General features: G+C 41.7%; 1 protein-coding gene across 7 annotated transcripts in view; it reads right to left on the bottom strand.

Moving 5' to 3' along the window:
- Window positions 1-15,215, bottom strand: part of DDHD1 (DDHD domain containing 1) — a 95,113-nt gene extending 79,898 nt beyond the window's left edge. For all 7 annotated transcript variants that reach the window (XM_060096196.1, XM_060096197.1, XM_060096201.1 and 4 more), the window contains exon 1: window positions 14,165-15,215. In XM_060096196.1, coding sequence (XP_059952179.1) covers window positions 14,165-15,014 — 850 coding nt within the window. In that variant the 5' untranslated portion in view covers window positions 15,015-15,215. The remainder of the gene's footprint in view (window positions 1-14,164) is intronic.
- Between the last annotated feature and the right edge of the window lie 351 nt (window positions 15,216-15,566).

Raw genomic sequence — 15,566 nt, 5'->3', positions numbered from 1 at the left:
GTTGCTTCCATGTGCTGGCTATTGTAAGTGGTGCTGCAATGAACATTGTGATACATGACTCTTTTTGAATTATGGTTTTCTTAGTGTATATGCTCAGTAGTGGGATTGCTGGGTCATTTGTTAGTTCTATTTTTAGTTTTTTAAGGAACCTCCATACTGTTCTCCATAGTGGTTGTATCAATTTACATTCCTACCAACAGTGCAAGAGGATTCCCTTTTCTCCACACCCTCTCCAGCATTTATTGTTTGTAGATTTTTTGATGATGGCCATTCTGACCAGTGTAAGGTGATACCTCATTGTAGTTTTGATTTGCACTTCTCAAATGATTAGTGATGTTGAACATCTTTTCACATGTTTGTTGGCAATCTGTATATCTTCTTTGGAGAAATTTCTGTTTAAGTCTTCTGCCCATTTTTGGATTGGGTTGTTTGTTTTTTTTGATATTGAGCTGCATGAGCTGCTTGTGTATTTTGGAAATTAATCCTTTGTCCGATGCTTTGTTTGCAAATATTTTCTCCCATTCTGAGGGCTGTCTTTTCATCTTGTTTTTGGTTTCCTTTGCTGTGCAAAAATTTTAAATTTCATTAGGTCCCATTCCTTTATTTTTGTTTTTATTTCCGTTACTCTAGGAGGTGGGTCAAAAAGGATCTTGCTGTGATTTATGTCATAGAGTGTTCTGCCTATGGAAAACCGTAATTTGAAAGGACACATGCACCCCAATGTTTACTGCAGTACTATTTATACTAGCCAGGACATGGAAGTAAACTAAATGTCCATCAATGGAGGAATGGATAAAGAAGATGTGGTACATATATACAACAGAATTACTCAGCCATAAAAAAAGAACAAAATAATGCCATTTGCATTGAAATGGATGGACCTAGAGAGTGTCATACTGAATGAAGTCACAGAGAAAGACAAATATCATATGGTATTACTTTATATGTGGAATCTAAAAAAATGGTACAAATGAACATATTTACAAAACAGAAACAGACTTAGAAAACAAACTTATGGTTACCAGTGGGGAAAGGTTGAGGGGGAGGGATAAATTAGGAAGTTGGAATTAACATATACACACTACTATACATAAAACAGATAATTAGCAAGGACCTGCTGTATAGCATAGGCAACTCTACTCAATGCTCTGTAATAACCTATATGGGAAAAGAATCTGAAAAATAGATATATGTATATGTATAACTATTTCACTTTGCTGTACACCTGAAACTAACACAACATTGTAAATCACCTATACTCCAATACAGGGACTTCCCTGGTGGTCCGTGGTTAAGACTCCACTCTTCCACTGCAGAGGGCACGGGTTTGACCCCTGATCGGGGAGCTAAGAGCCCACATGCCACACAGTGCAGCCAAACAAACAGGCAAAAAACAAACAAACAAACAAACAAAAAAACCCAGAAAACCAAAAAACTATACTCCAATATAAAATAAAAATTTTAAAAATAATCACCAAAAAAAAAGCCCTGAAAATTAGATCAGGTGAATTGAGACTTATAAAGGTCTCCATAAAACAGAAACAAACAAAAAATTGCAGAGCAATGGACACTTCCAAACACCTTCTATTAGGTCACCATCACTCTGATACCAAAACCAGACAAATATATCACACACAAAAAGAATGAACATAGACAGAAAAATTCTTAACAAAGTATTAACAAACTGAATCGAACAATACATGACTAAGTGGAATTTCCCCAGGAATGCAAGGACGGTTCAACATTGGCAAAATCAATATGATACACCACATTAACAAATTGAAGAATAAAAACCATATGATCATCTCAATAGATGCAGAAAACGTTTCTGACAAAATTCAACACTTATTTATGATAAAAATGCTCCAGAAAGTGGGTACAGAGGTAACATACCTAAACATAGTAAAGGCCATATAGGACAAACCCCTAGCTAATGTCATACTCAATGATGAAAAACTGAAAGCATTTCCTCTAAGATCAGGAAGAAGACAAGATGTCCACTCTCATCACTTTTATTCAACATAGTATTGGAAATCCTAGCCACAGCAATTAGACAAGAAAAAGAAATAAAAGGAATCCGCATTGGAAAGGAAGAAGTAAAACTGTCACTGTTTGCATATTACATACTACACATAGAAAATCCTAAAGATGCCATCAGAAAACTAGAGCTCATCAATGAATCTGGTAAAGTTTCAGGATACAAAATTAATACACAGAAATCTGCTGCATTTCTATATACTAACAATGAAAGATCAGAAGAGAAGTTAAAGAGACAATTCCATTTACCATTGCATCAAAAAGAAAAAAATACCTAGGAATAAACCTATCTAAGGAGGTAAAAGACCTGTACTCCAAAAAAACGTAAGACAGTGATGAAAGAAAATGATGATGACACAAACAGATGGAAAGATATACCATGTTCTTAGACTGGAAGAGTCAATATTGTCAAAATGACTATACTATCCAAGGCAATCTACAGATTCAATGCAATCACCTATCCAAATACCAAAGGCATTTTTCACAGAACTAGAACAAACAATTTTAAAATGTGTATGGGGGCTTCCCTGGTGGCGCAGTGGTTGAGAGTCCACCTGCCGATGCAGGGGACACAGGTTCATGCCCTGGTCCAGGAGGATCCCACATGCCGCAGAGCAGCTGGGCCCGTGAGCCATGGCCACTGAGCCTGTGCGTCTGGAGCCTGTGCTCCACAACGGGAGAGGCCACAACAGTGAGAGGCCTGTGTACCACAAAAAAAAAAAAAAAAAAAAAAAAAAAAAATGTGTATGGAAACACAACAGACCCCAAATAGCTGAAAGAAGAACAGAGCTGGAGGAATCATGCTCCCTGACTTCAGGCTATAGTACAAAGCTATGGTCATCAAAACAGTATGTTACTGGCACAAAAACGAACACATAGATCAATGGAGCAGAAAAGAGTGCCCAGATGTAAGCCCATGCACACATGGTCAATTAATCTACAACAAAGGAGGCAAGACTATACAATGGGGAAAAGAGAGTCTCTCCAATAAGTGGCGCTGGGAAAAATGGAAAGCTACATGTAAAATAATGAAATTAGAATGTTTTCTCACATCATGTACAAAAATAAACTTAAAATGGATTAAAGACCTAAGTGTAAGACCTGAAACCATAAAACTCCTAGAAGAGAACATAGGGAGAACACTCTGACATAAACTGTAGCAATATTTTTTTAGATCTGTCTCCTAAGACAAAAATAAACAAATGGAAGCTAATCAAATTTAAAAGCTTTTGCACAGGAAAGAAAACCATCAACAAATGAAAAATGGCCTACTGAATAGGAGAAAATATTTGCAAATGATATGCTCAATAAAGGGTTAATATCCAAAATATATAAACAGCTCATACAACTCAATATCAAAAAAAAGACCCAATTAAAAAATGGGCATAAGACCTCAACAGACATTTTTCCACAGAAGACACAGAGATGGCCAACAGGCACATGAAAAGATGCTCAACACTGCTAATCATCAGGGAAATGCAAATCAAAACCAATGAGATAGCACCTCAAGCCTGTCAGAGTGGCAATCATCAAAAAGATCATAAATAACAAAACTTTATTGCAAATGTGAGAAAAGGAAGCCGTTTTGTGGGAATGTAAATTGTTGCAGCCATTGTGGAAAACAGTATGGAGGTTCCTAAAAAACTAAAAATAGAACTACCATATGATCCAGCAACTCCCCTCCTGGGTATAGAGACAAAGGAAATAAAAACACTAATTTGAAAAGTACATGCACCCCAATGTTCACAGCAGCATTATTTACAATAGCCAAGACATACATAGAAGCAACCTAAATGTTCATCAACAGATGAATGGATAAAGAAGATGTAGTAATAACATGCACACACATATACACGATGGAATACTACTCAGTCATAAAAAACAATGAAGTGTTGCCATTTGCAACAACATCGATGGACCTTGAGAGTATTATGTTTATTGAAGTAAGTCAGACAGAAAAAGATAAATACTGTTATCACTTACATGTGGAATCTAAAAATCAAACAAATATAACGAAACAGAAACAGATTCCCAGATATAGAGAGCAAACTAGTGGTTACCAGTGGGGAGAGGTCAGCAGGAAGGGGCAAGATAAGGGTAGGGGATTAAGATGTACAAACCACTACTTATAAAATAAATAAGGTTCAGGGATATATTGTACAGTGCAAGGAATATAGCTATTATTTTATAGTACCTTTAAATGGAGTATAATCTAGAGAAATGTTGAATCACTATGTTGTACATCTGAAACTAACATAATATTGTAAATCAACTAAACCTCAATAAAAAAAATTTTTTTAAACCCACAGAAGACATGAAACAAAAACCAATATAACTAAAATGAATAAATAAATCGACAGTTACAGGTGGGGACTTCATCCTCTGTCTCAATAATTTATAGAATGAGTAGATAGAAAAATCAGTAAGGACACGGAAGTTTTAAATTGGAAGGACAGCAAAAATAAGTAGGTAAAAGAAAAACAGAGATGAAACAAAATACAAAATGTGGGTTGAAGGCTACTTCCTCTACAACCCTTTCAAATGCAACTTTGGATTGGCTGAACTGGTAATTTTCTGAGTGTATGTGAAGACAACTCAAGGTGAGGCAGCTTTGAGCCATTTAGACTGGAGGAATTAATGAACTAACAGTGTCATCAATGTGAGGTCTATAACCCTCTTCAATCAGAATTACTAGGGATGCCTATTAAAGAGATAGACTCTTAGGCCCCAGGCTCAGATCTCTTGAATCTAATATCCAAGGATGAGATCTAAGAATCTACATTTTTTAACAATTCTCCCAGTGACTGTTAGGCTCAATGAAATCTGCAAACTACTAGTCTAAGACAGGATGCCATTCCACCGGCAAGGGAATCCAGCAGAGGTGATTCAGAGGCTGAAGAGTATTCCGCTGTCCTTAGTTCACCTGGAAAGGTATTCATATTTTTCAACCTCAGAGTCTACAGAAGGAATTAAGGTTTCTGCAGTGTGATACTTCATTGTGATTCCCTGAACTCTCAGGGGTGATAAAGCTGGTTTAAGATGAGAACATAGATGTATACGTAGAGGGGGGTGGGGGGCTGGGGGGAGTGGGAGGGGGAGGAGTATGTGTGTATGTACGTGTCATGTGCATATATGGTCATCGAATTTAGGCTGAAGTAATTTTGGTAGAACCATAGCCTCCTACTCTTGTTTTTCAAAAACACAACAGGTCAACCACACACTTTTTAATTTCCAGAAGCTAGGCTTGGCTTCTAGTTCAAGAGCCAGTATACCAGCCTGACTTAAATACAACAGCTAACATGTATTAAAACCAGGTTCTGTGCTAGGCGCTCTACATGTGTATTTCAACAGAATCTTCAAATATCCCTGTGAAGCAGGAATTATTATCCCCATTTACAAAGAAGCTGGGCCACACAGCAATTATAACTTGCCCAAAGTCATACAGTTATGGTAAATCAAAGATTCAAACTAAGGGAATTTGACAACAAAGATCTTTTCTCTGGGCCCACTTGGCTTTTACTGTTAATGCTGGATAAGGAATGGCCACTTCAGACCCCTGGAGTAAGGGTAGATTCACATTTGAAGCTAGACCTTGTACTAGGTGCCAGAATCTAGCTGCCATCCCTACCACTGCTGGTTCAACTGCAGGTCAATTAAGAGAAATTCCTCAAAGTTTTCAAGCTGAGGTCTGCACTGTAAGAGGAATTATGGGCCACTTCTTTTTTGTCAACGTGGCAGAAAATCCAGAACACTACTAGCTCTGCCTTGACTGAAAACTGAGCCGTCTTTAAGAAAGCCGTAAAGTTCTCTAGTGTATCAAAAATCCTGATACCTGGTAGATGTTTTAAACGAGCTTTTGGGGTGGACTCAGCACCCCCTACATCTGGTGACAAGATCTGCACAATAAAAAACAGTAGAGGCTTAAGAATTTAGAACGCTTTTATGGGAAAGAATTCTTCCTTTTCCACAGGCAGTAGCTTTCTGAGGGAATGACTGGTGCACTTCTCTGGGGTCCAAGCCAGGAAGACTCAAGATAGTACAGTTCTTTCAGGGGTCTGAAAGACTAGGCAAAAATCAGTCACAGTTTCTCACAAGAGAAGGCAACAGCTATAGCAGTTCTAGGGCTGTACCTCACAGTTGATTATCAAGATAGCAGGCCAAGAAATTGCTACGTCAGGAAAGAGACTACAAACTGGAACAGGAGAGTTGAAAGCCAAGAATGTCAAGTGAGTTGTAAATTTGAAAGGATAGAAGAGGGAGGAAAATGAAGAAATAAAAACAGTTGTTATATATAACTTACTATTTGTCATGGATGTTTCAAGATCTTCAAATAGTTTAACTTATTACAACAATTCTAAAAGGTAGGTACTCTTATCCACATTTTACAGAAGAAGAAACATGGAGCATTTAAGTTGTCCAAAGTGACACAGATAGTACATAGAAAAGCTGCGATTTGGACCTAGTTTGCCTCCAGTGGTTATTTACATTCATAATCACTGTACAACACTGCCTCTCTAGAAAAACTGGTATGAACTGAAACGGAGGTGGCAGAGATGAAATTGATGAGCTGAGGTAGGATTAAGAGTTGATCTGAAAACAAATGTGAATCAGGTCCACCCTTTATGTTGTGATCTACCATACACTTTGATGGGTTCTAGGTCTGTCCATAAAAGACAGAGTCCTGGCAGGCTAGCATAATTCTAAAAAATTCAACACAGTATTCTAGGATTAGGGACATTCACTATGTATGAGGTACAGTTACACCCTTCTCCCCCACCAAAAAAGTGTAACAGATAATGTAGTTTACACAAAATAATATGAGGCTAAATAGTAAGCAGGTTAAAGAATAAACTGCAATAAACTGCAACTATATTCAAAGATATTCTAAAATATAAGGTCCCAATTTTTTTCTAGTGAAAGGCAAAGAGCAGAACCATGGGTAGTGGTGCTAGTCTTAAACAAGAAGAGCAAAGGCAAGAATCGATTCATAAACATTACAGACACGTACACCTGTCTCATTTAGTGCCAGACATGTATACGGGTTCATTTCAGTAGTGGAGAGCCAGCATGGAAGAGGGAGTGCTGTTGAAAGTGCTTGAGCAGTGTACTGTGCTTTCCTCAGGCTGAGTGGTCCTCGACAATCTCTTTGAAGTAGACTCTCCTTGCAATATCTTTGGATTCACAGCAAAGATTTCATTTTCCAAACCATAAACAAACGTGGGGGGTACTTAACATTAACATATATATCAGCTGTTAAAATACAAGTTTTCCTGAAGATCTACGTGGGTGAATCAGGTAGAAACGGGATACCCGGGGCCTACTTATAAGCGATTCTATAGAATGAGAAGCAAATAATGTATTCAGTCGATAAAATATTAACTGAAAGTTGATTATCTATAGTAAGTAGTAAAATACAAGGCGGGATTGCATTTAACTACGTATATCAAGGCTCAGAAGTAATTCTAACTCTGCTCCTTGTGCTTCACCTAAAGTTATTTTTGCACCTCCTTCCACGGCATGTGATTTAGAGTCTTATGTTTTAGCGTAGTTCATCCAGTTCTTTGTTCTATATCATGTGTCCCAAGAACTACCTGCATCGATGTTCAGAAGGATGGTTCACTGAGAAGTAGCCAAAGGGAGAATAGTAATATTAGAGCGTTTTCCATTCATGTAGTTAAAATTCTACGATAGCAAATAAAAGCTTAACTCTCAACTATTTGGAAAAGCCATCCATTCAGATGGAGTTTATATTTCTCAAAGATTCCAGATACCTGAGGTCCGTGGGTACAGAAATACTAATAACATTGTAATTTCCAAAGACTGGCCTTGCCCCCAACAGTCAGTGAAGAGAGTTTATTTGAACACACAAGTGTAATGATTATAAAGATTATGCAGATACAGTTAAATGTAACAAGATATTAGAACAAATATTCATGATTGTATAGTTTATTCTTATCGTATGGTAATCTGGCAAAATTAGAAAGCAGTACATAACCCAGAATTACTTTTATATGATCATATCAATATTTCTACCATTTCCCTTAGTTCTCTAGCACAGGCAATTTCTATGTTTCGCCACTTTGAATTCCACGTGTCCCCTAATCCAGGGACATCAAAAAGGTATCTGTATTACGCTTTTCATCCCATTAATCCACTCTTGTGTCAGTGGTTCAACATCTTTTATAGGCACAATTTCCCTTTACCAAGGCAAACTCATTGTAGGTTAAATATAGTGGCTATAAAAATGTTTTTCCTTGTTTTACTTTTTAACTGAGCTTTTAGGAATGTACTGTGGCAAAAAAAGAGAAGAGACTGTATTTATAACCTTCATCAGTGTTGAAGTTCTTCTTGATAAAGTGCACAGTTTAAATTTCATCAGACTCATGAAAAGATAAAGGTCTTGGATCAGATTGCCCAACAATCAGGGATTCTAGAACTGCCTACCTCCCCATCTCTTCTGCCAGGAATCTTCATCTTAGGCTTCCTGTGAACACATTCCATACTTCCCTCTCTCCTTTTTATCCCTCTACTCTCCTCACCCAGTGACCATAATTCTCAGAGGATTCCATGACCAGCACAGCATATCCAGCTTTTCCTTGCTCTCTACAGAAAAGAATCAGCCGTAGGGTTTCAGACATCAAAGATCTTAGCAAAGCAGAAATTACAGGGTGTAATGTGAAGATAAAAGACCCAGGGAATAAAATTTGGAAGAGGGAAGAGTAGAAAAAGTCTTTTTTTATGGCAAAATAGTAAAGGAGGAAACAACAGGGTGATGACAGATGGAGGAAAGAAAAGCATACTAATCACTCTGAACATTTATATAAAGTAACTTGCACAACATGCATTATCACAATTGAGCCATACACAAACAAGGTGGATCAATAACTGATATTAGATCAGTTTTTAAACTAATGGTACAATGCAAAGGGAAAGAAAAGTCCTGAATGCTTTGGTCAGGTAGTGCCAAGTCCTGCCCTCCACACAAGTCACCCACTAGTCATTCATATATTTGTGCTATTTCAGTAGGTCTCTGAAACAAAGTCTAAAGCAGGCTTGATCTGGAATGGAGCTCTCAGAAGATTTCTGCCAGGGTTCTAAAACCTGAACAGTCAGAATTCCAGTGCAGCCCAAGGCTGCTTTCCAGGCTGAGCTAGTGGGAGATAATGCAGTTAAAAAGAGTAAAAGAGTAAAAGATAAAAGTCTCCCAAATTTTTCAGAGTCAGGCATCTCTAGTCCCTATAGCTCTGCTTTACTGAAGGCAAAAACTGATCAAGAAAGAGTACCTTCTACCAGCTTGGACTCTATTACTTTCCCCTGATGCCTTGTGCTTCATAAAGGATTATTACTTATTAAGGTTATTAACCCTTGAATGAAAAAGACCTAAGAGATGGTTACAGCTATGCCAAGTTAATAAAAATCATATAATTTGGGTACTTGAAGAAAAAGCCCTAATTTTTCTATCTTTTTATTGGGATAACACTTTCCAATATTTTATTGGGATAATAATATTTTCTCTTCAACATATCATGAAGACTGATTAATTTCTTAAGTGTTTGAAACTGCAAATGGCTTAGAATTATAATCATGTATATAGGCCTGACAGTACACAAAATGGGGGAAGGGCAGGGGTGAGGGAAGCTGTGGCTTATAACTAATGACTGCTTCTGGAAACTACACATTCATATAAATATTTGGTCAATTAAATAACTAATTTAGGACTTCCCTGGTGGCGCAGTGGTTAAGAATTGCCTGCCAATGCAGGGGACACGGCTTTGATTCCTGGTCTGGGAAGATCCCACATGCCGCAAAGCAACTAAGCCCGTGTGCCGCAACTACTGATGCCACATGCCATGGCTACTGAAGCCCGTGCGGCTAGAGCCCATGCTCTGCAACGAGAAGCCACTGCAATGAGAAGCCTGCGCACTGCAACGAAGAGCAGCCCCTGCTCACCGCAACTAGGGAAAGCTTGCATGCAGCAATGAAGACCCATCAGAGCCAAAATAAAAATAAAATAAAGCTAAAAAAAATAACTAATTTAGTCAATGAATGGATACTACCTATTCCCTAGTGCACACTGCACACATCACTGCTATCAGAATTGCTTTAAAACTATTATTTTGTTTGTTTGTTTTTTGTTTTGTTTGTTTTTGTTTTTTTAGTTTTTGGCTGCATTGGGTCTTCGTGCTCCATGGCATGTGGGATCTTCCCGGACAAGGGCTTGAACCCGTGTCCCCTGCATTGGCAGGTGGATTCTTAACCACTGCGCCACCAGGGAAGTCCTAAAACTATTAACTCATCAAATATCTCTATAATGTTCCATAGCCTACTACTAAATGCTCCAGCCATTCTTGTTATTATTCTTGACAAACGTTTCACCTGTGATGAGGTAAAGGCCAGTGACAACAAACCCTGGGTACTCAACAGTTTGAATACCCAGTCTTATTAACCTTCACGTGAGTTTCTACAAGTAAGGTATAAAGTTTTCTGAGACCCACACAGATATAGTTAACACCTAGTACTTTGTGTCTACTATTGTTCTAAGCATGTTATAATAATAATTCTCAAAACAAGCCTATAAGGTGGCTACAAGCAGCTTAGTTAAAACACAGGGAGCGGGCTTCCCTGGTGGCGCAGTGGTTGGGAGTCCGCCTACCCATGCAAGGGATGCGGGTTCGTGCCCCGGTCTGGGAGGATCCCATATGCCGCGGAGTGGCTGGGCCCGTGAGCCACGGCCGCTGAGCCTGCGCGTCTGGAGCCTGTGCTCCTCAACGACAGAGGCCACAGCAGTGAGAGACCCGCGTACCGCAAAGAAAAACAAACAAACACAGGGAGCAAGGGAGTTCACTTAGCCATTATCAGCAATGATTAGTTTTTATCTAAAATGTCTACATGAATTGAGAAAAATATCTCAACCGTCAATAAACAAAAATAAGTTTCCTACAACTAAAGTTTTCACATGTAATAGTATTGGCTTCCTAGCTATGGTAGACAAAAATTTTGTTCCCCTTCCAATTCATGTACCCCAAATTGGTTCAAATTTTATCTGTTAGTAAAAATTCAAAAGGAAAAGTAAATATAAATTAAATTAACACCTTTCTTTTAGACTAGGCATAGATAGCTAATGTATTGGCTTCAATACCCAGATAAAGTGTACTTAGGTCATAAAAGTCACTAGAATCCTACCACCATTGTATGTAGGAACACATTGGACTCTTTTTTAACCTTTCATTACCACTATTTGGAAAATTTCCAGAAAGGTTTAAAAAGAAAAGTAAAAAGGAGGAAGGTGAAGAGCTGCAAAGTTCATAAGAGTCCTTCCATTTGAAGAAAGGCTGAAGAGACCATACTGGGACTGAACCATCCTGAGATGGTATGAAACCTTACATAATATACAAAGACCTGAAGAGCCAGTTAGAACAAAGTTACATGGGATTTTGTGAGAAGTAGTAAATTATGGACAAAAGCACTATTTTCCTTTCAACTCATACGGAGGCTTGGGACACCCACAGGATTGTATCTTGCAGAAAACTACCCAGAAAGTGCTAAAATGGAGTCAAAATAGGTGTTGCTGTTATGCCAGTAAACGAAAATTAATTTATAAGCTATAATTGGTCTGTCTATTGGTGATCTGATTTAGGAAAGAAGATTTGAGAAGACTAAGCATTTCCTTTCCGGTTAATTTTTGTAGACCCTAACTGTTCCTCGATTTATGACACTAGCATTCTAATGATATCCTCCAACTGTCCAATCAACCTTCGTGTTGTCACTAATCATCTAAGTAATAGAGAACCTTCAAGTGTTTGGTTCCCTGATAACAGGGTAAAGTCCAAACTCCTTAGCACTGCATGCCTACCCTCTTCCTTTCCTAGCTACTCTCCCAAATGCACCATTCACAGGCAGATGCTTCCTTCACTATCACCTCATGTCCCTAATCAAACACGTCTGTCTCTGTGGTGGTCAAATCCCAAACCTAAGCTGTGTGGTTTGACCCCTGCAGGTATAGCCCTAATTTCCTCAAAGTGCCATGAGGTTTAATGCTTCTGTATCCTTGCATATGTTACTTCATCTGGCTGGTATGCCTTTCTCTCCATCTCCCTGGTTCTTCTGTCTGATTAAATTCATCCCTGAAGACTCAGTCCCATATAATCTGAGAAGCTTTTCTGACATCCTCATCCCTAGATGGGTCAGATGCTCTTTGGACACTGGGCTGTATTCCCCCACTAGACTATGAACTTCTTTACCACTTTCTAGGTGAGTGACCTTGGACAAGTTCATTAATTTCACTGAGCCCGCTTCTTCATATAAAGAACATTAGCATTCATTTGCTGCTATCACTATGAAATAATGAATGTGAAAAATCACTTTGTAGACAGTCAAGCACTGTGTAAGCATTAACAATCTTATCATAAACCAAAAGAGCACACAGTATTCTAGGTGAATATACTTCAGTTGATCTAAAGGTAAGATTCATCTCTTGGTTTCCAGGCCTCTCCAAGGATGCCCTGCATTTTATCCAACTTTATGACTCCAATTAAGTCCTTGTGCTTCTATCTTCAAAGGAAAAAAAAAATCTATCATGATGTCTAGGTCATCTGAAGAAAAGACTTAGTGGTAAGCTCCTCAAGGGTAAGGATTGTCCTTTTTTTTTCACCTTTCCTATTGCCTTCACAAGAGTACTGCGTGATGTACAAATACTGGTAAAAAGGAAAAAGATGAATGAGTGAGCGAATACAAGCATATCTTGTCCTTAGTGAGCTTATAATCAAAAGGAGTGAGTGATGTGACAAGTCCCATATGAATCTGGCCTTGTGAAAGTGGTAACAAATGCCTTCAATGTCATCTTAAAGTGTAGTAAGAAACTGAATTTCCTGCTATGCTTATTTTGTTTGGTGATTTCATACATATTGTAATTGCTATCTTAGTGACTCATGCTTAACGTGAATGTTTTAACATTATAGAATCGCTTATGCAATTCAATACCTATTTTAAAAAATATTTTCTGCACTAGGCCCTATGAGAATATGAAGACAAAGGTGATGGACTTTGCCCAGAAGATGCTAAACATACAGAAAGGAAGCTAAGTCATCAATACATATAATTAATACAAGGCAGAATGTTGTAAGATGTACGGAAGACATCTGAGCTAGGCCACTGGGACCATAAAAATTATAGCTATATATTACAAATTACTGGGGGCCAATAGCTTCTTCTATTATAGAATATTATATACATGTATATATATAAAACATTTGCTACATGCAATGGTGGATATTTCTGACGGCCTTCCTCCTTAACCTAATTACAAACCTAACTGTGTTGTTGTGTAATGAATAAGGACTTACTGTTAACACCTACATCACACGTGTGTACCAAGCACAGTTCCAAGACGCTTAGGTATATTGCCTCATTTAATCTCCACAACAACCCTACGAAGTAGATACAGTAATCCCTATTTTACAGAGGAGAAAACCAAGGCATAAACCTTGTACCTTTTCAAGGTTAAGAGGCAAAAATAGAAAGATGTAAACAGGACCTGAGAGAGAAAAACGAGTATTCCACATAGAGAGAGTGAGCGGACTCCACCTGCCACAAATGCTTCGACCAGTGCTTTCCACCTCCCCCAAACGCACCCACTGGGAACAACCTATCTCCTTTCCCTTCCCGCCAGGGATTAATTTTCTTTTCCCAAGTCCATAACTGAACGGCTGATTCAGATTCTCTCAAACGTTCCCAATCCAGAGGGCAGACTGGTATTTAAATCATAGGCAGTTCAGGGTAAATGAGACCGAATCAGATCCCGGGGTGGACGAAGCTCAGGTAGGATCACGAAATTAAAGCTTTGGCGCTGGCCATCCGTTCCTGGATCACCTCCAGGGGATGGCAGCAGCACCCGGCTGACCCAGGGGGCGCTACCCCGGCAGTATCCCACAGGCGGCTGGGGTTTTGCCATCTGCTCGCTTTACCCTTCACCTGCCGGCGCTGCCTGCACGGTCTCCACCCTACTCGGACTAAACGCCAGGCCTCACGCGCCTCGCTCTCTCCGCGGTCAAGTTCCAAACCCACCCGGGTGCGTGTCGGCCCCCGCAGAGGCAGCCCGTCCCTCTCCCTCCCCCGGCCGGCTACTCACGGTTCCAATACACCGGGTAGCATTCTCCTTGGGTCACATCCACCTCGTAGAGGCCGCCCCGCACACACACCCGCTCGATGTTCACCAGCTCCTCCATCTCGCGCCCGAGCCCGGCAATGCGCGGGCAGAAGCCGCAGACGCGGTCCTCGGCGTCGTCCTCCAGGGAGCTGGAGGCCGGCCCCGCGGGGGAGGCCGGGCCGCCCACATGGTCGCCGTCCGGGTCCTGCGCCCGGGCCCGGGCCCCGGTGGCCTGCAGCAGGGTTCGGAAGGCGAGCTCGATGCGGAGGGAGTCGTAGCCGATGAAGGGCTTCCAGGTCTTCTTGTCCTCCTTGTAGAACCAGCGCACCTCCTCCGGGCCCAGCTCCGTCACCACCTCGTAGCGGTGCCGGGCGGCCGCGCCGCCGAGCCGAGTGCGCTTCCTCTCCCCGGGCCCCCCTGCCGCCGTCCCGCCGCCCCCCGAGTTCGTCGCGACCAGCGGCGGCTGCTGCGGCGGGTGCAACGACGAGGAGCTGCCGCCGCCACCACTCTCGCCCTCGCTGTAGTAGCGCAGCGAGGAGCCCGACTCGGCAGAGCTGAAGTCATAGTTCTCGTCACTGAGGCAGGGGTCCAGCGCCAGGTGGTGGTTGTGGTCCTCCGCTCCCGACGCCAAATGCAGTCCGGGCTCCCCGCGCAGCAGGGCCAGGGGCACCTCGTCGTCGCCCGGGTCCCCGGCGGGCAGGTGGTCGAAGCAGCAGACGCTGTCGCCGAACGCCGGCTCCGCACCCGAGCCCAGCTCCCAAGCGGCGGCAACGCCGCCGCCCCGGCCGTTATGCTCGGGGTTTCGGGGAGGCCCGTGGCCCGGGTAATTCATGCTGTGGAGATGCCGCCGGCTGCCCGGCCCGGCGCCGAGCCGTGGCCCACAGCGCTTCCGCCACACATTCAACGCCGCCGCCCTCTCCACCAGGAGTTTTTAATCTTTCAAATCCTGACCGGGGCTGTGGCGGCAGCGGCGGCTGCTCCGCCTCCACCGAGGCCCCCGGCCGCCGCAGTCGTGTTCCGCCGCCCGCCCCATTGTCACGCAGCTCGACGTAGGTGGCGCTTGGCCCGGAGCCCCGCCCCGCCGGCCGCGTGTGCAGTCCCGGAAGTCCCTTCTCAGCCCAAGCAGTGCGGGAGCCTCGCCTCTTGCTCTTCCCGCCGCGGTTGAGGGGTCAGCTCATGATTCCTCAATTCCCTTCGTCTCCTCTCCCTTCTCCCTGCCTCGGACCCCGCCCTTCTGAGGGTCAGAGCCCAGGTGTGGAGAAGTTTTAGCTGACTCATCCTTGTAATGCAAGTCTGGAGCCCAAAGCCTTAAGCTACCTGTCGAGAGGGCCCTGGGAAACTGGATTCTCCTGACACTGCTTTGTGACCTTAGGCCTGCCTGCAG

The sequence above is a fragment of the Mesoplodon densirostris genome, chromosome 4, assembly GCF_025265405.1.
Source record: "Mesoplodon densirostris isolate mMesDen1 chromosome 4, mMesDen1 primary haplotype, whole genome shotgun sequence".
NCBI classification, from domain to species: Eukaryota; Metazoa; Chordata; class Mammalia; order Artiodactyla; family Ziphiidae; genus Mesoplodon; species Mesoplodon densirostris.
Note: the sequence above shows the minus strand (reverse complement) of the source record. Positions and strands in the feature narration are given on the sequence as shown.